Source organism: Vidua macroura, chromosome Z (genome assembly GCF_024509145.1).
Source record: "Vidua macroura isolate BioBank_ID:100142 chromosome Z, ASM2450914v1, whole genome shotgun sequence".
NCBI lineage: Eukaryota > Metazoa > Chordata > Aves > Passeriformes > Viduidae > Vidua > Vidua macroura.
The window spans coordinates 39,586,370-39,610,343 of NC_071611.1; the positions used below are offsets into that span (position 1 = coordinate 39,586,370).

The 23,974-nt window shown below is 40.0% G+C and overlaps 1 protein-coding gene across 5 annotated transcripts in view; it reads right to left on the minus strand.

Moving 5' to 3' along the window:
* Positions 1-23,974, minus strand: part of RAI14 (retinoic acid induced 14) — an 83,375-nt gene that overhangs the window by 37,035 nt on the left and 22,366 nt on the right. For all 5 annotated transcript variants that reach the window (XM_054003822.1, XM_054003823.1, XM_054003824.1 and 2 more), the window contains exon 3: positions 1,641-1,771. In XM_054003822.1, coding sequence (XP_053859797.1) covers positions 1,641-1,771 — 131 coding nt within the window. The remainder of the gene's footprint in view (positions 1-1,640; positions 1,772-23,974) is intronic.

Sequence of the window (23,974 nt, forward strand, 5' to 3'; positions counted from 1 at the left end):
TCTCCTGTTAATGGGCCATTGAATGGCTCACTGCATGACTGAGTTACATCATCCCATTGTGAGATGCTCCACCCAGAGGGAGGAGCCAAGCATCCCTATCTGCATAAAATCAGCATTTCTTGAGACAGCAGCTCAGCCTCTTCACTGGATTCCCAGAGGAAGACCAGGCCCATCTAATCTATCACCAGACCTTCAGAAAAAACTACACCCTTCTACTGGATCATCGCTTCAGCAGCATTTCATCTGCCACTCCAGGGGGAGCAGCCACCATTTAACTGGACTATCACCAACACCCTGAGTCCTCAGGGTGTCAGGTTTCTGACTCTATCAGTAGTTTTGTTTGTACTAATTACATGCTTTTTAATTTAGCTTTTTTCCTAGTAAAGAACTGTTATTCCCATTCCCGTATCTTTGCCTGAGAGCCTTTTTATTTTGAAATTGTGGTAATTTGGAGGGAGGGGGTTTACCTTTTCCAGGTAGGCCCTTGCCTTCCTTCACAGCCTCCTGTCTTTTCAAATGAAGACATAAATACAGCTGTAATTCTGAAGATTCAATGACCAAAAGAAAAACATACGTGTGCAACTTTTAAAAATTAAAAATCTATTAAAATATGGAGGAGAAAGCCTGCTTGACGTAATTGATGACTTGGACTTCTGCAGTAAGAAATTGCAGGTTATTATGAGTCAATCCATCACTCAGTTCCCTCAGATGCACAGCAGAAATAGAGCAGATGTAGGAAACTGAACCAAACCAAGAAAGAAGCAGAGTATGACTCAATAAATGCAATCCAGAGGTAATTTGTTAGAACTTAAAGAGTTTGATACAAACTGCTTTGTGCTGCCCTTCCCAAGACTACGCTGCCTTGTGATACCCTTCCAAGTCGTCCTTTGCCCACATCTATACAGAATTTTATCAAGTTTTGGTTCTCACAGGATGCCTATTTTTCACCTATCCATCAAATCATCTTTCTGTGCAAAACTGAAGTGTAAGGATAGCAATCTTTTGGCTGTAATTTTCTTAGTATCTGTAGTTTTCTTGGAATATTTTATCTCCCGCAATTCAGAATGTTTGCAGGAGAACAAGAGGAAGAACAGAAGATGTATATGAAGTGTATATTAAAAGGAATCTCATTTACACAAAACTTTGATTAGCACACTTCAATCAAAACAAGGAACACTTGGCAAATCCTTAGCATCTGCAGGATTTTAAAACTCTGTCACCATAGTTTCAGTTCAGCCAAACCCAATAGCATGAAAATATATCTTAATTTCTATCCTATTAAAGTAATATCCATGGGAAAAAATATCCACAAAGATTAATATATTTTGGAGTGTGCAATCTGCAGTGTGCCATGAAATTTGAAAATACCCTGTCCTAAAAGGAGCCCACTCTACCCAGTAGTTTGTTAACCTTCAAGTTACCTCAATGGGTTTATTATTTTGAAATGGCATTTTAAAGGTAGAATTACAAATCAGTATCTTGACAATTACAAATCAAGACTTGCAGAATGTATTGTGCTTCAGAAGAAAAAGAAACCTTAACTTTCAGGATAGTATCTGGTTTTTAAGACACAGAAGTGGCAGACTTCTAGGGCTGGGGTTTTCCACAGGTTAAATCACAGGTTTTGGTTGTGAACTTACGCAGTTTTGCCCTCACTGTCTTGTTTGGTGGCACTGGCTCCCTTTTTACCCAGCAGTGAAGCCACTTTCTCAGGGTCTCCATTCTCCACTGCCTGCAGCAGCCGATCATCATTCTTATTCCACTCATTGGTCTAAGTAAAAGGAAAAGAAAAGAGAAATATTATCAGTACCAGCTCTGTGTACAGGCTCTCCAGAATGATCCTGCACCCATTTATCACCACTGAAAGCTTAAACAAAAGCCCAACCCAAAGAACTGGCACAGACAAAGCCACACAAAAGTAATCTGCAAGCTGCGCAGCAGAGGTTCCCAAGGATTTGATGGCTTAAGCCAGGGCCCAAGCAATGACTGAAGATGAACTGTAACTTGGAAACTCTGTAGATGAGTGGTGAAGAAAAAAAAATACTATATTTTCTTACTGTATTTTCTGTATTTTCAAACATTCTCCTTTATTTTTCCAGTCCTGGCTTCCATTTCAGAGCTGTACCAGCCCCATTGGCCTTTCACTACATACATCACATGGATAAGCAATGAGGTGCCTCATCTTATCCAGACTCCACCCTAACAACACAAACCAACCAAAACTTTCCATATTAAAGGCTTTTCCCAGCTCACATTTTCTGCTCTTTGCAGACTGCAGCTAGCTTTATTGAGTTTTTTATCCCATGTTGGTCTTTAAAACAAACAAAAAAACCACTCACACAGTGCTACTGAAAGAAAAGAAAACCACCCTACTTTCAGATCTTTCCAAACCTAATCCACTAAATCTTTTTGATCCCTCTCAGCAGCTGAATCAAGAACAGGACATAACTTCCCAACTTGATGACTCTCCCTCCTCCTCTGAACCATCAGGACAATGGCCTATGTCCTCTAAAAGACTTCCAAGTAGAATCTAGCAAGATCCTAAGAAAACACAGGATGGCTAACCTTCTGTATTCCATGTGATCACAGCAAAATGAGCTCTGGAAAAGGAGTTGAAAGTTGCACACAACTGGACTAACAAGAATGTTCAGTCTCCAGGAAAAACAATCTGGTGCAGTTAAAAAGCTGCATTTGTAGCAGTGTTAGCACCCAGCTACACTCAGGAGAGTTAACTTCAACAGCTGTGGCTTTCTCTTTGACATCAGTCAGCTCATCTCCAGCATGACTGCCTATTCATGAGCACTTGATTTGTACACAACTTCTGGAATTACTGAATTCATGTTAATACCCTGAGAAATATTTAATAAAAAACAATGAAAAAACCACACACACACCTCCCCACCCAACACCTTGTCCTGATGCTCTATACAGACTTTTTTCCTTCAGATACATAAAAACTTTGACATTTCTCTGTCTGGGCTTGTGAGGAAAAATGTATGATGTGCACACTTATATGAACTAACCCCACAGGCTGCTCACACCCTGAAAAACAGAAGGAAAGTGTTCCAGGTTAAAAGTCATTTAAAAAACAAATTAAAAAAACCATTAGGGAGAGTGCAGTATGGGCAGGAGAGCAGACAAGTTGGAAGAACACCACCTGGAACCAAGAGTACAAATGGCAGCTCTATCCAAGGAAGCAGCATGCAGACGCAGCAACTGCACTCTGTTATGGCAGTGAATGACTGGTGGGTCAGTGCACATCCAGCAGGTCATAGTCTTTCTTCTTATGGCACTGCAATAAATTTCTATAGACTCTGGAGCACTAATTATATCAGCAAAAAAATTGTTTCTCTAAGCAATATTTAGACTCCATGACAATGAGTGGCCAGCCAAGCAGCAGGCTCCACCCAAAATGAGACTCATTGTCTTCTGCATTTGGGGAATTTCATGCTTTAAAGGCAGCCTGTTATTAAAAGCAGATGTTAAAAAAAATGTATCTTAAAGTTGTAAGTAAAGTTGTAAGTTGTAAATAAAAAACTTTAAAGTTAACACTCTTTATTTGACAGTACATATTTTGTTTTGGAGTTTGACCTGTTTCTGAGCTTTTTTATTATTCAGTCATGTAGGATATTTATATACAGGGTATTTGATTAATCCACCTTAATCTACACACACGTCCAGTGCAATACTACCTGAAATCACCAATTTACCTTTGAAATATGAAATTTAATAAACTATGGGAAAATGTTAAGATTAAGGCCTGCTGAAAATCCTTGGCAGAAGAGATTTTAGAAGAACATTCAGCTTTAGAGTACAAAATGGCCACATCTTCAAGAAGCATGAATATTCCTTCAACAGTCAGCTATTAAATTGAAACATTATTGGCATATAATCCAATATTCAGTGTTCTGGTACAGGCAAGTAAGCACACAAATACTGACTCCCATATTTAAGAAATATCTGAGATAAAGTGTCAATTTCCCCTCTGGGAAGCTTCTGTGGTAACTGTATTAATCTATAATTATACTATCATTAAAATCCCAGACCAAATAGAAATGAACACAGCTGTGTCCCAAATTACCCCCCAGTATTTATGTAGTGTGGAAGCTGCACTGAGGAAATACTCAGATATTGAATGGAGAACCCTGGAGTACTCTGAAAGTGATTCTGATGATGCAGAGCAATGTTCATGCTAACAGTAAAACATTTTATTACATATGGAATCACTCTTTTACAAAAACAGATTCTTTAGCTCATCTTTATTGTAGTATCCAGCCATATACTTTCTGGCATCCTAAAATGAACACTCATATGCAAACACAATTAAGGAAACACTTAATGAGGCCTCAACTAAAGACTGTTGCCTACTAATCTGTACAGCTAAAAAGATTCCCTCATACTTGAGAAATAAATATAACTGAACTTGGACAAGCCATTATGTGACCCTGAAAACACAATCGGTAGTATCAGATGTATCTCAGCGTCAAAGAAAGGCTATCAATGTACATTCCATTATTTTTCACACAGAGCTGGAGAATTAATTCCTTTTCCTGCTTAGAGTAATGTCGTAGAGGCTGGTGGCTAGGCTAGATCTGTATTTGGCAGTCATTTTAGATTCCCATTTTCAGTTCTATATCTAATTAGTGCTTCTTCTTTCAAGCATTGTGACTCAAGAGATATTAAAGGAATGAGTAATTTTAGAGATTGCCACAAACCTAAATCCACTTATATTTGTTCTTGTAAATGCATGTTTAACATCAATTACACTACTGTATGTGAAACTTTGTTTTGCTCCTGAAAAACAAAATACAAAATATTCTTTTTCTCATTGCACAGCACTTATGCTTATTTATAAACTAAAATATAAAGATGTTTAAAATCCATCACACTCCATTGCTCACATAAAGTTGTTGATCTTTTCATTAAAGTAATAAGGATTCCATTCTAAGGCACCAATAATGTATCATCACTGTAATTGTAGATTAAATGTCAATTTTATGCAAGCTACAAAAAACTATTTACAGACCTTGTTTTATTTTTGAAATTAAATTATACACAAATCTATTCACACAGAAGAAACAAATATGCAGGCATCAACTGTTGTTCAAATATTCCTCTGATAGGATCAAACTGTTTTTTTTCTTCCCCATTGTGTTCAAAGACAGCTTTGCATTCCAAAGGTTAAAGGGACAGACAATAAAACAAATTGCACATAATAGACTCTCAAAAACCCATTTCAGTATGGAATCATAGCCCTCCTGTCCATTTCTTCAGGGAAAGAAAAATCTCAAAGGATAGACAATACAAATGACACCCAGAAAGACACTATTCCCAGGATTTGCCAAGAAAGTAGGAGGTATTTAAGTCAGTAGGGCTCTTAAAGTGCCTCATGCAATTAAATATTGCACAGGCACTGCTGTCCATAGCAGATCAGAAAACCCAGATTTCTGAACAGAGGCAGTGACTGCTGCATTACATTACATTTCTGGAATCTCTTGTAATATTAGCCTGGTTCTGACCTCACAAGTCACACATCATCAAGTATACACCAAAGACTTGGGAGGTAACTTCTGCTGGGATGACGCAAAACATGGGTACTCCCTGTTACTGTTCATTGTAGAAGCCACCTTGAACTGACACCCATCATGCAGCACCAGCATTTGTCTATCCTGGAAAACACGCACATGGGAGGTGCTCTCTTCTGCCAGGAGTACAGGATGGCCAGCAGAACTGGAGACCCTAACTTCATAAACCGACTGTGTTTCCTTCATTTCAGTCTCCACACCTTCCCATTCCACTTTTTCCAAACTGCCCAGACATTTCTGCTGCCCCTTCTTCAGCTGTGTGCCACATACTGCCCCCTCTCTAAAGATTCCTCACTTGCCTTGCTTTCAGATCTCATCCAAACAGCACGGCACCAGCCACCACACAGCCCTTGGGGAGCTTCAGTTCTGTTATACTACTCACTCAGGTAACATAAAAGAGTGGTTTATGTTAGAGAGGTCTCCACACATAACATTCTGAGCTAACCCATGCAGAGCACTTCAAACTCAAGGTTAGCACAAAATAGCAGCACAGTCTTCAGGAATACCTTGACTATAGCACAAGTGCAACAAAACCAACAGCTAAGCAGGTACTTTTCATCACCAATAAAGCTGGGGGTTCTTTTGTTTTGTTTGGAGATGGTTTCGCTTGTTTTATGCTAAGACTGCTGCAAATACACAAGTTAGTCAACTGAGTATGCAGCATTCTAGTAAAAAAAACCCAAACATGAGCATCTCAGCGTAAAGATAAACACATATGTGTAATGAATTTGGAAGAATCTAATCAGAGAAAAGACTGCACATGTGAGTTCTCTTCACCTAGACACCCCGGCCTGTAGGCTCCTGTAGGCCACATGCCAAACAGTTATCAACAGCCTTCCTTCAAACAATTAACATTTTGCAATAACAATGGCTTGTGAACACATGCGAAATTGATGAAACACATATTTCAGCTTCAAAGACCACAGCCAGTGCTCCACTCAGTATTTCTTCAGGTTTGGGGAAGGGGGAAGAGCTAGTCTGTTGTTTGTTTGTTTTTTTTCAAACATGTATAGTGTTCAGTATAGGCAGCAATAATGAGTATTACATATGCAGAGGCAAAGTAATCTGATCAAAGCTCAAGATGTGCAAGTTTTTGGATAAAACAGGTAGTTTTCCTATTAATGTGCAGGGGATCAGATAATCTGTCATTCTGACTAAGTCCTAAGATACAACACTGACAGCTGAAGGGATGGCATGCTAAAATTCAAACATCTGAGGGCATTGAACATCCCTTTCAAGCATGCTTTTTATTCTTGATTTTCAGTTTTCAGATGGAAAGGTGTGCTGTAGGAGTTCATTCAGAAGCACCTCACTGGTAAGAGTTCAGTGTTTTTCATACTGAAATACTCATGAGCCTAAGAAAGGAGCTGGCAGCACAGAGGCAGCAATGCTTAGGATGGAAAGTCATTCCTCCACTGTGTGGTCAGTATTAATGAAGCGAGGCTGAGAACTTGAGTGACTACACCACCAGTTTACGACCAGTGGTTAAAAAAGGCAATGCTCAAGCAATGCAGAGTGCTCATACCACCTCCAGTGATCACCATCAAGATGACCTCTCAAAACCATGGCTCCATCACAAGCTTCGGCAGCAGTTACCAACAGCAACTGCAGCGGCAGCTGTCTAGTTTCCTCTAAGCCCTCTCTGTGCACAATTTATTTCCAATTTTATCATTGCAAGATACTAATAAAGCACTTATCATAGTCGTGGGACTGAAACCAGTAAAAATCCTTCATATTTGGGATCACACGTAGCATATTAACAGGTTGACAGATTTTGAGTCCAAAGAGAAACCTTCATATCGAAGCCTATTTTTTTACAGAGTTAGAGCTTGCACTGGTTGTTTTATGCAAGAAATAGCATATAACAAGAGGTGATAGTTCTACTTAGCACTTGTACAACGTTTTCCATGAGCAATACCTGAGCAAACATTAACTGGCAGCAACTTAGTTTCTTTATCTCTGGCATGCAGCCTACAGGAGATGATTTAAGTGACCTTGCATTGTTGCAAACCTACTGGAGACAGAGTTATGTTATCTCCACTGAAATCAGAACTGCAGGGAAGCTGAGTAGCAAATTGAAATTCCTGATAATTTCAAACTCAGCAACACAGTGTCTGAAAAGGAAAGGAATACTTAAAGACTGGAGTCACAAACAAATACATGGCAAAGACACTGAACACCACTGTGTCACAAGGTCATCCACAAAGTCCACATGTGCTGGACTTCCCAAGAAAGTTTTAAAAACAAGAACAATCTTATTGTACTGAATGCATTCACTAAACAAAACATCCCTTGAAGTTAAAACAAAAGATGACAGTTTTTCTCGAAAGAATGGCTTATCTGTAAACACTATAACCCAGGAGCCAGTGGTATGTAGGTAAGGAGCTTTCACCTTTCCTGGCCTTCCCATCTGTAATTTAGAGATTGTATTTGCCAGCAGCAAGCTTGGGTGGTGGGAATGGAAATCTCACTTGCAGAAGGGCAGGATGTTGTTGACCTTATCAGCAACAGCTTATTCCAGTCTGCAGCAGCTTCTCCCAGGACATTCAGAGCTCAGCAGATGCCGGCAGCTGCTGCCTCCCGCGCTCCTTTCAGTTGCTGTGGCTGCCAAAGCCCGCCCTCGGCACAGATACTGCACAGTGGCATTGCAAGCTGACCTCTGCTGCACCGCACCGACCGAGGCAGCGCCCTGAAAGGCCATGCCAAAAGATGCTGTGCTCATTAACTTCACCACAAGTAAGGTCTAGACCTCTAATTAAGTTGTCAGAAAAGCAAAGCGTGACAATGGCGTTCAAAGTATTCATAGTGATACTATCTAAATGTCACTAATTGCTACAATCCAGTCTTTTCCAGCTTCACTTGACCATCCATGTTGCCTGTTTTAGGTGACTGAAGGCTAATAACACTAATTATATTTACATAAGAAGATTAAACATTTGCAGCTCACAAGATTACACATGCCATTCTTTAAAGGTGGAAATGGCAGGAATGAAGTAACCTGTGCACATTTTACAACCAGAATCGTCAGTCCACTGCCCTCCTCTTGCTTCTTGCTATGGTGCATAGCTGGGGTAACTGGCCATGCGAATTGCATGAGGTCTGTTTGATACTGGAGGCTGTATTTGTGTCAGAGGATGAATTCCATTTGAATCAGAGATAAAAAGCACGACAGGGAAGGCAGGAAGCAGTTGGAGTGAATGGACAAGGAATGCTAACAAAAGATTAATGGCAGATTGTCAGTAAACCTTGATAATTACCCATTCACTGGGTAGCTTCTGTAGATAAAGAAGTGATTATTATCCAAGCAAACCATTTTTTATTCTGAACCCCAGAATAATGCAACCGAACAGCAAGTCACTCAGCAGGACACTTCTATCAGCCAGTGAGGCTGCCCAAAAACTTTCCTGGCAGAAGGGAACCACAAGCTATGAAAAGAAAGGGTCTTTCACCAAGAGAGAAGGGGAAAGATGACCTGACTAAAATGGTTATCTGAGACTGGGGACTGGGGGTGTGGGGGGAGGGAAGTTGTAGAAAGAAGTTAGTGTGGTCTTTGATTAAATGATGACTGGAATTCGCAGCAGGTTGTGAGCTGTGGTCCAATAACACTCAATGAAAGTGAAAATAAGTTTGAAATGAAAGTGGAAATAAGTTTGCTGTTCTGCTGAGATATTTGTATTTCTTGTATGCAAGTTTCTTGGGTATTTTTTGTCTGTTTTGGTGGCAGTTTGGTTGGGTTTTTTGAGTGTTTTTTTTCATTTGCTTTTTGTTTGCTTTGTTGTTTCTTTGGGTTATTCTAAAAAAACCCCGTGGTTAGTTTCACAGTTTCAGTCAGGCTTTGAACACAGAGTAGCCATAAGGTTAGGAAGGGAACATGCGCAGTTAAAGCACAGAAAAGCAGACACTTTTTAACTGCAAGACTTCATTTCTGTAAAAGCAAGAGAGTGAAGAGCCTGAGAGCAACAGTCAGCAAGAGGGGCCAAGAGAGTGTGACACAGTTCATCCAGACCAAGGAATACAGCTGGCCCACAACTAGCAAGTTTAGAGGCACATGGTGGAGTTTTGTGTGGATTGGGAGGCACACAGCTCACATATGCTGCTTTTTCACTTCATACTAAAGGCCACAATGGCTTTTTTTTATCCAGATACTACTTTTCACCTTTTTTTTTAAGAGATAAATCAATCTTTGCATTTGAGGAACAATGGCATTTCCTACTAACATTACATCTAGGTACATCAGGTATTCTCTTTTCTTTTAAACAATTACTGGTGTTTTCACGTAAGCCATTTCATTCCATTGAATATAAAGGAAAAGTGAGGAGCAAAAAGCTCACAACCTGCAAGACATTAGGAACAAAAAAAGAAAAAGTACATCCAAATCATTAGTAACATATAACTAGAGCACTGGCAGTAAGTCCAGCTACTGTCCATTGTTTATCATCTCACACATCATCAGTATAGCAACTGAAGATTTATCTTTATTTTCAGATAGCAAAGGACGTAGCAGTAACCACACCACATGCAAACAATCACTATCAGAAAGACAGAAGAAAGTAAAGCCAATAATTAATTGTATATATTTGTATAAATGAAACAATATTTATCTTAGCACAGGAAAAAACACAGGGGGCTTTCTAAAAATAAAGATGTTAAATCTATTCTGTTTGAAGTGACCATCTCCCATTGTTCTGTCTTTTCTCAAAGTTCCAAAGATCTGAGCTACAGAGGACTCAGATGACTGTTCTCATCTTGAAATTACTCAATAATTGTACTAAAACCAAAATATATCTAACAAACTACTGATTACTACTGGACACATGGGAAGTCTTCCTTTTAAAAAAATCCATGGGATGTCAAAACAGAGACTTAAAAATGACCACACTTCTCAAATGGCTATCCAAGGACCCTCAAGTTTTCCTTACCCTTAAATATAAAAACATATACAAAAAAAGATACTGATAATCAGCATGAGACATATGAAAAAGACTGCTTCTAAAGAAGTTTTAAGACTGAAAAACTACTTAATCAACAGACTTTAGTTACTTACAAAGGTAAAACAGCAATTCATATAAAGCTTTCCATGTTTTGGGATTTCTGCTACACAACTGCCTCACAGTCACTCGGGAAAAAGGGGAAATTAAGAGGTTCAAAGTAAAATTGCCTGGATAATCTAACATCACCTTTTATCTGGTAAGTACATTTCAGTGGTAAGTAGGCTGTAAGATACAGGAGGAATGCTAACTCTGCAAGCAAAGTCTGTTTATTCAGCTATTGTGTTGATGATCTTGATGATCCCCTATACTGTGTTAGACACAGTGGTCTGTGAAGACCAGAGTGAAAGTACCAAGGCATACATCTGAACTCCTTGGTTCTAGATAGGGATAAGAACAGTCCCTTAGATTTCAACATTTAATGCCATAGATATATGACTTCCTTAGTGGAAGGTTTGTAAATTCCACACATTAAGCCATTAGAGAGCATCCAAAGGAGGTGAAGGGTGTGGAGGAGAAACTGTGTGAGGAGTGGCTGAGGTCACTTGGTCTGTTCAGCCTGGAGGAGACTGAGGGGAGACCTCACTGCAGTTACATCTTCCTTGTGAGGGGAAGAGGAGGGGCAGACACTGATCTCTGCTCTGTGGTGACCACTGACAGGAACCGAGGGAATGGCCTGAAGTCGGGGGCGGCTTTAGAATATCAGGAAAGGTTTCCTCATCCAGAGGGTGGTTGGGCACTAGAACAGGGTCCTAGGAAAGTGGTCACAGCACACAGCTCAAGAAGCATTTGCACAATGCTCTCAGGCACATGGTGTGACTCCTGGGGTGTGCTGTGCTGGGCCAAGAGCTGGACTCAACGATTCTGATGGGTCCATTACAAATCAGCACATTCCATGATTCTACAAGTTGGTTTGGGTATCTGAGCTGATTGTGTTTACCTAGATTTTTAGTAGCATGCTCCAGTTTCTGTTGACAAGTAAACTTAGAGAATACAGGTACTTGATGGACCTTTTTGATTTCCGATGGCCAAATGGACATCCATCATCTACTGGCACTTTAGATCTATGGCTCCATCTTTCCTTCTGTCTGTTGCTAAACCTCTCAAAACATTACTCATCTTGCCACTTCTGCACAGTAAGCTGATTGTCATGGTGTTTGGAGCTGCTACCTGTTTTTCCTCCCCATTATTCTGCAAAGGGGAATACAGACACAAAGGCTGAAAAAAAAAAAAAAAATAAACACCAAACACAACTGCACACTGTCCAGAACTGATGTAAGATGTACTGCGCTAAGCTGTGTTCATAAGGTAAGAGCCACCATGGCACTTTGTGTTTGTATTACAAATGCCTACATGAAATTTCAGCTCACAGTGAAAGTTACTACCTTTTTTTCCCCTCTATTAGCAAGACAAAGTTCATTGCTTGACTAAACTTCACTATCTTAATGCTCTCCACAAGTGCCAGAAGATATCTCAGATGTTTTTAAAAACACTTCACAATATTTTTATACCTACTAGAATGCCATTGTAGGAAGCAATACAATTTCCAAATTCATAACAAAATATGTATTAACATTTCAAAACTATTCAGAGTAGAAAAACAGTCTATTTATAGTTGAATCCGTCATTCTTGTAAAGTACATAACCACTGTTAGGGGATTATAGCCTTCTATTCTGAAACCCATGACAAAGCCAAACAAAACACAGTGCAAGCATAGAGACAAATCCCTATTCCAAGAAATTATTTTGTTTGGAGTCTTCAAGGACTCAACTCAATCTCCAAAAGTACTTCATGACTACATAAGAAGGCAAAAAAGTTTCACTATCTGTCTGATCTTCCTGAGGCCACTAACAGATGTTAGTGCTGTGAATTGACCTCTAGACCTAATATTTGTCAGTTTCCAAAATAAAATATTAAAGAAGCAAGCTAAGCTTAGCTGCTTTTACTTCCATGACTGCAATGAGGGATAAATCCAAGAGTCATGGGGAAAAGAAAGCAATTGTTTTGCATGAAAATAAAATCTACTTCAGCTGCCAGTGAAGAACATGTGAGATTTCACACCACCACATCTTCCCATGTTGTTTATCCTCCGCATCACATGCACTGAGAATCAGACAAGTCTTTTATGCGTCAGACTCTCTGTACGCAGAACATCAGCTGCCCACACAGGCTTGCCAGGCCTGAAGCAAAAGGAGAGAAAGAACAAGCAGGCACTCACCCTGGTTCTTTCCTTAGGCCTCATCTGAAGCAGGAGTTCCATTTCCCTACAGGCATGAATAATGACATGCAGAAGTTTTCTGTTCAGCAGGCATGGATGGTCTTGCCTTTCATCTGAACAGAGCCACAGCTTGCACACCTTTCTCCAGGCAGCTCCTGGAAACTCAGTTTTGGCTGCCCCAAGCCAGTGCTGGGGGTTTAACTCTTGCCTATTTGATCAGTGATTGAACTATCAACCTCAGTATTGAGGGACCAATCTGCACATCAATAACCTGTCCTCATTTGAATATTCTTATCAATAATATGTGATTTACTAGAACACTCAGTCCTTTCACCACAGTGCTTTTGCTAATTTGGATACTCTGCAACTCACCAAATGCACTAGGATGGCTCACACAAGATGACAAGAACTACAAACAACCCTCTGCTTTTTTGTTTTAATTAAAGATTCACTTGGCTCCTACTAATTAGTCTTAGACTGAACTATATTTGCATGTCACAATCATCAAGATACTCTTATTATATACTCTTATCTCTTACCAAGATAAGTGCTGCCAGTGGTTTGTCTGTCCTTCCCCTCTAAGGAATACTGTTGCTGCTGTATCAAGACACCCTGCTGCAGGTTGTCTAGTTTACATTCTGATTTCTTCACAAGATCTACCCATGTTTGCTGTAATAGAGCTCAGCAGCTCAATGACATAGAAATTTTCAGCTTCCCCAGTAAAAAGCTACTGAAAATTAAAAACCTATAATAAAATGGTTTACAAAGTACAAAATCCTGAAGGGCAGTCCACTCCCCAGAGTCTCTCTGGAGAAAGAGCACCCAACCCCAAGAAAAGTGAGTGGGCTGACTCTGCTACCAGCCCCTTTTCCATCATCAAAAACATCCCTGCTACAGCTATAACCATTTCATCGCAGTTCTTGCAGCGACTGACATAAGAGAGAGAAACTCCTAGCAGTATCATAAATCTTATAAAACATTTTCCCCTTGATGCTTACAAGCAAGATTGACCTGACCAACATCCCTAGCCATGCTCCCCATCAGGATCAGTTTACTCTAAACACATTTCAAAGCCTGAGACTGCACACCAGGGCTATGTTGGATTCAGTGGAGTGCATCTAACAGAACAACTTTGAGGAACTGCTGAATTCAGACATGTTCCCAGGAGCAAATGGCCACTCAGTGGTGAAGTAATTCTCATCTTTTTTCAAAACAGGCATGTCAATAATTCCTGTGAAAGGGTGGAGGAGCAGAGGGAGAGCAAGGATTTGTAACAGGTTTTAAGTCTTCATGGAAGAAGAGATAACACCTAAGAGCTTTATGAGTCATGACAGGAATGCAAAGAATGTGCATTTGTTGCTTTTTTGGCTTCTTTTAGGAATTCACGTCATGTATCTTAGGGCTTCCCTTCCATCTCATGAGACGGAAAACCCAGAATAGCATACAAACATCCTTTTTTTCATCCTGTAACAGCATCTTTAACAGATTCAGTTAATAACTGCAAAAGATTATATAAATAAGCTGAAAATGAGATCATTTTCATTGCCAGAGACAGCAGAAGGTTTCCAAATTTTATGGGTTAAAAAAGACAATAAATTTAACAGTCTTTTGAAGATGCTAGTATAATCCTTCCAAAACTGAAGAGAACAGATGACTCAACCACATGGCTAAGTTCCACCAAAATTCTGTCTTGTAATCATAAAAGATGATGTAATGCAGTTTGGTCCCAGGAGAAGGAAAGGCGTTAGACATATGTGACATGCACAAGTGTTGCCTGGATCCATCTGGCTAGCTATTTTAAAAAGGTATTACACAAATTAGCAGGGTTTTCTAGAAGACTCCAAGATAAATATTCTTAAGCCTTCTCCTGGAAAAGAAATGGATATTGCTCTTAAAAGCTACATTAATGCACCAGCCATCTTCATTACAAACTAAATAGGTATAATGAAAAAGTTGTTACACCTTTCTGCAGCAATGCAGCTTTAAAAATTTTGCCTTTATAGATTTTGAATGCAACCTGTGGTTTATTACTATTAATTACTACATAAAGAAGGAAACAGAGCAACTATGGACTGTATTCACCAATTTGCAGTATTGGTCTCTTTCTTTAAAATTGCGTTACAGCTGGAAAGGTTTCAGAAGCACAAAGATGATCCAAAACAACAGTTGTATGGAGATCAAACTGGCTAAGGTACCTCAGTCTAGTTAAACTAAGGGGGACACAAAGATGACAAAAACCACTGATATGGGGGAGGTGGACAGGGATCAACTGTTACAGCACAGATGAGGGACCAACACATGAAGGTGGAACCAGGTCAAAGTAAAACAACAAATACCGGACTTGTGAAAGTCCTTTCCAAGGATGTTGCAGACAATAGATTTTTGTGGGTTCAGGAAGGGAGTAATCAAACATTAGGCAGAAAGGTTCACTAAAGGTTTGGAAAAGAGTTCCTACACGTGCAGGAAACTGCTTGAGCTGAAACTACTAAGCAGCTAGGAAAGTATTAAGGAGAACTGTCGTACACACTTGCTCAGTGCTTTCTCTTCCCTAGATATACCCCATCAGGCACTACTGGTGTCAGAAAAAAAGTGTCAGACGTGAATTCCTGCATAAATCAGGCTCCAGGAAAACAGAGAGCTCCACTTCAATTCTGCATACAGTGTTGTCAAACAGGACTTCTAGATCCTTTCAGCAGAGACATGTTCCCTATTATGTCAGCACTTGTAACACCCTCCTGCTCCGTAAGACTGCCTGAGGAGCTACAGGTGATCCTTGCTGTCTCTGCTGCCCTGGTGACACTGCCTGGTGAGCATTCAGGCAGTGGATTTGCTTTTGCAAAAAAACTGAGTTGACATTCCTCTTCTCTCAGGAAGTCAAACAGTTATTTCCAGAACTCTACGAAAGTCAATCCACCACCACAGCTTAAGCTCTTCAGTTACTTGCTCCCAACTTTGCTCTCCAACTCTCAACCCTCATGTTTTATCAGAAGTACACCAGAATTGTTACCTTACTTACATCTGCAGCTACCTCTCAAGCTGCTCAGTCCCTGAACTAAAAAAATCTGCAACCACACCACACAAAAAAAACCTTATCCCCCACTAGGGAATTGCTTCTCTTCCTCTTCTCCTTCTGGTCAGGAAAGAGCCAGGGGAGCAGTGAGCAACAGATGCTTCAGGAGCCGAAGTTAACCAACTCAACAGCACACACAGCTTGCAGACAACATGCTTTACAAGGCATGAAGAATGTCAAGTGTTTACAAAGGAGAGCACTGGCTGCAGAAGATTGCCCTTCCTATAGGCCAAATGATCAAGGCTAAGCAAGACAGTCAGTTACCGTTGCATATTCCGCATAATTACAGATCGATTTTTAGACTTGAAAGGTGCATTTTCCCTCCACCATGTAAAGACTGTGAAGTTGTACACAAAAATAAGATGGCTTTTTATTCATGACTTACATTCCAAACCTCAAACATGCATCAAGTTCTTCTCAAGATAAAAATAATTTAAAAATTCTTTCTGGTTTTAATTTCTTTTGGTGAGAATGCTCTAAAGAACAGAGGGTTGGGAATGGAACATATTTCTGTTCATATTTTCTGAGTTAGCCTTCTCCCCGCACCCTGAACTTTCACCTCCTTGCAGACGTTCATGCCTGTTGAAAATTAAAATGTCTGCGTTGCAGGATGGGCCATTATAATTCAACACATGTTGTTTTGGAAGAGAAAAAGCATGGTTTTGAAATAATTCTGTTACAGGTCAGGAATGTAAAGCAGAGTTCATATTTCAGATGACAATGGGAACCAGAGCTTTTTTGTGCAAACCCAACCCAGCTTACAACCAATGAAGGAAAAAGAAATCTGTGCAAGTCAGGTTTCTGCTTGTGTTTTACAAAGGGCAGCATTGCAAAGTCCTGTTTTTACCACTGAATCCAAGTTTTCAAGATTTGCTTTTTGAACATACTTTCCTGTTGCAGTCTTTGATCTGCCACAGATGACACAAGGGGCAATCACTAGTTCTGTATCCTTCCAGAGAGCATCCAGAGGCTCACCAAAAAACTGCACTATTGAAACACCCCAAGCAGAAACAGTACAGCTCAAATGAGATGGTATCACAATTATGTATTATATTCCTCAAAGCTATGAAGACTGTGGTTTGATGCATTTTGTTACAAGTCCCAACAACACCCCACAGAAGAGGGCAAAATCTCATTGTCTTAATAAACTAATCCCACTGTTTTGGTTCATCTACTCCAAACAATCCTTTTTTGCACTTTGATTCATGTGTGTGCTTAAGAAAGATTATTAAAGTCATTACATCTGTGTGATATCAGTGTCAATACACTACAGCGGAGCACCTTGCTTGCTGGTCTCAGAAGACAGAGGGGAAGCCAAGCAAACCCAAATAAGACCACAAAGAGTTCACTTCTCACAGGAAGAGCATCTGTAGAGCAGTTTCCAAGCTCCACAGAACCTGTGTTGCAGAATTCGTCCAACCCTCACTTGTGTTTTGTCTGAGATATTTGTCTGTCAGAGAGATATGCTATCACAGTAACACATTTTGGCTGTCCACTAGGCTATAGCACTTGCCCAGGTAACAGGCTCATGGGGAGAGCTCCTGAGAAAGCTGTATGTATCTCCTATACAGAAAAAGCAGATTTTGCATGTAAGTTATTTAATGACTGCCAGTTTTTAGGCAATATCTCCTGAAACAAGGCATCTCAATAGCTTCCACCCCTAAAACGTCTGCTACCCTGACAGAATGGAGGAGGCAGCAACCTGGACAGAGCAGGCACCAGGCAGACAGCATTCCTGTACATGCATTCTCAGACATGTGAGAGTCAATAACCTCTGAAGGGTGAAGCTGGAAAATTTGTATTATACAACAAAGCACAATTATGATAAAGACAAAATACCTTATTCTCTTTCATTTCTTATCTGAATAAACAGTATAAAAGTAGCAAGAAACAGGACGCACTGTCAAGTTCTCAAAACATTGACAGTGACAACATATGACTTCTTTTACTAGAGGTTACACCTATCAGCATAACATACATGATATCAGGTAGGAAAAAAATACTGTAATGTTGCAAAAGGCAGAGGTTTACTTCTTTTATTAGAAACTGTGCAGGCAGCTGAGTGTCAGAGTTCAGTTTATCCTAACATTTCCGTCAGGGTTGGAAGTGCCATTGCACAAAGCAGTAGAGAAAAAAAAAATCTAAACTTAATTATTCTCAAATTGCAAGAATAGCCGGATGCTTGACGAAAGAAAGACAGTCTCCAGAACAGACACGTTAGGTAGCTTTAATTAAACATATTCAATGTAACACAACTTCCATAATTCCAACTTCTTAACAGAGTTGAATCAGATCTCCAAACAAGTTTATTTAGCACAGGAAGAAATCACATCCCTATACTTGAATATAAATTGTCAGCTTTAGAAACAGGTCCCAGCTGGCAGCTTTCTGTTAGCACTACTTTGTGACCAAAAGAAACTTTCATCCCTCGATAAAGCTGGTTTTAGCAAACTCAGCAATACAGGTTTGAGGGTCCTGTTCTTGTTCCAGAATTGCTCCTCTAGAAATAAAATTTAATTTGGTGCCATTTCCTCCCCCTCCCCAACCCCCCAGAGATTCATGCAACCATTGTATACCAGTATACCTACTCCAAGATTACCAAAAGCTAGAAAGCAGTCTCCAAGATAAATATGCTCATGCAAATTTCATGAAAAACCGATTATATTGACAAAAATAATACTGTGCTTCCACCAAAGGCTGCAGCATGAGCTTAGCAGTTGTGTTTGATCTGTCAAATGCCAAAGAGTTACCTGCACTACCTGCTTTAGTAATTTGGAACAGCCCCAGCAGACACTGTGTGACGCCTGGTAGGCACATGGGGGACCCTGAAGGGAATGATGGGAGAGAGTTGCCTCTGCACAGAGGTCAGAAAAAGAGCAGAAAAGGCAGACACTGAAGGCCAGAGTGGGAAAACCACAGGTATTGTGACAAAGTGGAGGAGTACAAAACAACCATGCAGGGAGGCCAAGCTTCACTAGTTTTGCTTCTCACAAAGGACCTTGTGAAATCTAAGGAATCTAATACTGATTCTGCCCAATCCCAAGTAAAACTGTAAACACTCTTAAGATGTTTCCTAAATGGGTCACTTCACTTTCTTACAACTTCTGCAGGGTATGTGGCCATAGTTGCAACACAATCAGGGAGACTTGTTTTGCTCAGAAAGGAGGTTTAAATTGGAGGATCAAGAAGAAAGGTAAGAGAGATGACAAATAGAACGTGTTTGGTACTTTTTAACACCAATGGCAGCAACTCCAACCCTCACTTTGCATACAAAAGAAATTTGTTGATTAACTCCCTTAAAAGCACTCTCTGTTTTAAGTCATTAAGGAGATAACTGCATGAACACTACACTACTTTCCACTACTGGAAATTAGAGTCTCTGTCATTCTCATCAGCTGAAATTACATTCTTCCCAAAAAATTGCTGTGCATGGCAGCCCTGACAAGCTTACATACTAAAAAACTGATTAAGTAAGAGAACACAAATTAACGTCAACTGCTGATTTTCCCCACCACTGCTTTCTTGTAACAAAGACTAAAGGCATTGTAATTAACTTTCCTCATGAAATGCTATGTTCTAAAGTTGGGCCTAATTAGATGCAATGTAATTCTTGCCAGAAACAGATAATGTGTGTCTTTCATCGACTTGGGTGATTGGAATTTATTAATGTTTGGCATGTCTGCGTAGCACAAATCACGTTTTACCCGCTGCTCCACAAACAAGCACAGTGTCTCTGTTAAGGTACAATCATTTGCATTTGGTACTTTATAAGTGGGAAATGTGGCTTTCATTTTAGAATGAAACCTCATAAAAGAAGAACCCCTCAAACTGGAAAGGCAAGAAGGGAAGATAAAAATAACAGGACTAAGCATAGCAAAATCCTGGCCCACTACGAGTGAAGCGATACGCGGAATAAATAAATAGATTCCATAACCTGGGGTAGTTATGAAGTGGGTATGTATGTCAGCGCCCGGCACAAGTGAGATAGCTCTCCAAAACTTGTGCCCTGAGTCTCGGTCTGACCCACACCTTTATTTCCAAAGATGTTCCATATGCAATACATTGCACAACTCTCCATGCATATTCAACCCCTGGCCCCGCCTGTCCTCGCCTCTCATGCTAAATAAGTCCACGCCCTTCTGGGCACGTGTGGTTTGCTGTGGTGGTCGTACGGGGGTCTCTCGGTGGTCCTGAGGCTGAAGATTGTGGTCTTCCTCATGATTGAACTTTTGAACTTTTCCTCTCTGTGGTGCGCTTTTGGTCCTTTGGTGCTCTTCTGAGTACGTCTGTCAGTCTTGATAGGCTTGGAGACAGAGGAGCTTCTTTATCTGGGTTCTTTGCCTCCTCTGGTATTGTTCTTTATGCAGGAAGCTTCTGAAATTTGCATTTTCTTATGCTCTTTGAACCATGGCAGAGGTTTCTTAAGTAAAAGGTTAAAATTCAACACATAACCCTACAAGCTAAAATAGAAATGCTTAATTCATTTTGTTAAGTGAATTGCAAAAATTTCTATTTCACGCACTTTCTGTGGTACAGACACACACACAATAAGTTTGCAGGGAACAGCAAAGGGATATGGAAAGAGGGAAGAAGGCACAGCTTAGCAGCAATGCTTTTCATTATAGCAGCAACAACAACTAAGATCTGTTGGTAAGCACAATGCCTCAAGGGCAGTGTGAAAAACCCACATGAAGAAACACCAAAAAAATCCTGAAAGCTGCAGGAGGACAATGGAGGCCCAGGCTGATGGTAACTCAATCCCAAATTGGTGTCTTCTGAAGTTAGTTTAGCTTAAATACTTTTGAACTCCACCCACTATCAGCAGAAGAGAAAACAAGGAACAGAACATGGATGATGATGATTCATGTCAGTGCAAGCTTCTATTTTTCTATTTCAAATAAAAGTCAGATTCCATGTCAATAGACATATTCTCTTTTACTTTAGTTTTTCTGTTTGTTTTGCTTCCAACTAAGAACTTTTCTCCAGGGCTCAGCAAGGGCAGGCAATCTCAAATGTCTTAACCCTTTTCCCAGAAATGGAGACTGAAGTGACCTCTCTACCCATGCAGGAATCAAGTAGTGGTAAAGATCCAGCAAAGGTCTCAAGTGGACTTTGCCAGGGTACTCCTGAAGTAGAAAGAAAAATGGTAGGTAGTCTTCTCTGTTGATGTCTTCCCCTATGAAAAGAGCCCAGCAACAAACAGAAAACTGACCAGAAATACAGGGTGAGGAGGGGGTGCAACACCAGATCTATAATTTTGAGTCTTGCCTTACAAACCCAAGGTGCAACAAATCACACATTTGATAAGGATTAATTGCATGGAAAAACCAACTAAGTCTAGAAATGTCAGAAAGACTAGAGAAGACCCTCTAATTACATTATAAGGTCCTGTCCCCATGTTTAATAAGTAACAGTATTCAACAACCATGGTTTTGATCTCACAGAGCAGGCACTCAGTCCAAGCTGTAGATTTGTAGCATACTGCTTGCCTTCTGCACAGCCATTCAGTGTTAATTAATGTGATGGGTGATGGATTTCATAACCACAGCTCCTAGACCCTTTCAATAATTACTGTTGTGCTAATATTTCTGACTTCTGTAAACACTGTTACAAGAGATCACCTAATCCTTGTGGTCAGCAAAGCTGCTGAACCCTGGGAAACCAAATTACTGTGTCCAGAAGCTACAACTGCATATTCCTAATAGGACGGGAGCTGGCGACTAGTACATTTAAACTTCTGGTCATGTACCAACACTATTGGTCAGCTTATCAAGTTTTGTCATACTTTAGACATCCTGGGTTGATATCCAAGTTTGAAAGAGCCCAGGATAATGCCTAATGTGACTGATTAAGGACATTTTAAGATGAGCAGTAGGTTAGTTTTGAAACTTACACTTAATATGCATGTGTTTGAAATGACTGGTGAAGAGACAAAACTATAAAAAATCCACACCACACACACTCTGTGAAAGAATTTAGTACATTTCTATTCTAGCCTTGCATGTTCATTGTGGCAGCATTCTGGTAAATATTGTGAATGTTTTCAAGATTTGCCCTACTAGCCAACCACCAAATGTACCCTTAGAATCAGACAGGTCAGGTATGGAAAGATCTATGAGCTTTTAGACCAGAAAACAGATGTTAGGAGAGCCTTCACTGCTTCTATTCAAAGCCTCAGAAAGCAGTGACTTGTTCTAGAGCAAGTAACCTTCCCCACAGAGGAAGGGACTTACCTCACTGGTGAATAGCAGGAAACCCAAGTTCGTGCTGTATACAGATCACTGCATCTCCACAAAACAAGCTACATCCCCTTCAGCTCTTTGAAATATCTACTTCCAAAATTTCTTTTCTATAAGTTGTTCCTTTGTGTTACTTAACTGGATATTCTAGGTGACAAGCAAAACCAGTGAAGAGACAAATGGTCTTTAAATATTTCGGTTAGTGTCCGATATAGAAACACTTAAATCTGAATTTGGGTTTTTGATAGTGTTTGTTTGTTTGTTTGTTTGTTTTGTTTGTTTTTTGGGTTTTTTGGGCATGGGGGGTTAATAGTTTGTAAGAGCATGGATTTGGCAATATGTAAGTTTCTTTCAAATTTCTATACTTAGACTTGAAGACAAAAAAAAAACCCAAAACAATGGCTGCTTTGAAGAAAACCTGTCTAGAAACAGAAGAATAAGAATTCAAGAAATAACGTCAATAAATAGGGATAGTACTGCATAAATTCATACACAAATTCCTGAGGACAGTGCTAATAATTGGAAATTGTGATGAATATTCTTTTCACATTGTGTCAATAAGATAGCACACCTACCACTTCTAACAGATCAGAAATGCACATAGCAAGATCTCTGTTTCACCACACTTGCTCTGTTTATAGTTGTATTTAGAATCCAGACAGTTCTCTTCTTTAAAATGCAGGCAAAGGAACTTGGGTGATGTAACTTAAGAATACACTGAAACCTGCCCCTATACTCAACTCAGAAATGCTCACAGCAGCTGAAGCATGCAAAGTGAAATAAAGCTGGTTAAGAAAAAAACAAGGGAATTGGCTAGGGAATAGGGGCTTCTTGGCATTCCTTTAAACCATTTCCTGTTCACCCTTGTGGAGTGTAATATAACCCTAAAAAAATATATCTGACCTCACTCCTTTCAGCTGCATTAAAAAGGTTTTAAAAGCAATTTAAATATCAGATTGCACATTCATAAACAACAGAAAAGAAAGAGGTTATACATATTATTGCCTTCATCCCTCCATCTTCCACTAAGACAAGTTGGGGGAGTTTTTCTTGGTTTTGTTATTTTTTTAAAATCTAATGAGAACTTTTGATTTTCCCTGGGAGACGAGGTCAACAGACTAGGGCACTTCCTGTCTGCAGCAATGTCGTGTGCTTATGCAGACATGAGTCTTCTGACAAACAACTGATTTATTGCAAAGACAGGGTCATTACAATTGTGGCATACAGCAAGATCGTATTCTTTCCCCCTTGTTTTGCTTAATCACTATGGATTACTCAAACATACTTGAAAAGAAGATGCATTTCAGCTGTTTGTGTGAAAACTGACAATTCATCCAAAATCACACACACACACAATGAAAGCAAAAGGGGACATGTTCTAGGTCAGAGCATGATCATGCATTGACAAAACCTGCGAGTAATGACTGAACTACTAAAATGTAAAAGATGTGATCCTACAAAGTCCTCAGCACCTTGTCACCATAAACATAGGTCTCAACTTCTCAGAAAAGATCATTAAAGGAGACAATCATCAGGGACATTAACAGCTTCTATATTTAAAGTCACCCCTCTGAATCTTACTGATGGAACCCTCATGCAGTCCTATTACACACATTTGGGACAAGCTCAAATGCTCTGCAAAGCAGGTCTGATCTCCAGCAGTGTGCAACACTAAATAACAACAGATTTTAAACAGGGGGAGACTCAAGAGACAGAGTGTTGGAACCCAGAATGTCCCTTGGATATTCTTGGATGTTCCGGGCCCAGGTCAGAAGCATCTGAGACCCTGGCAGGCAGCCGGAAACCCCTGTGGCTTTGAATCTGATCCATGGAACAATTTACCAACCTTGCAGGAAGAACAAAAAATCACAAA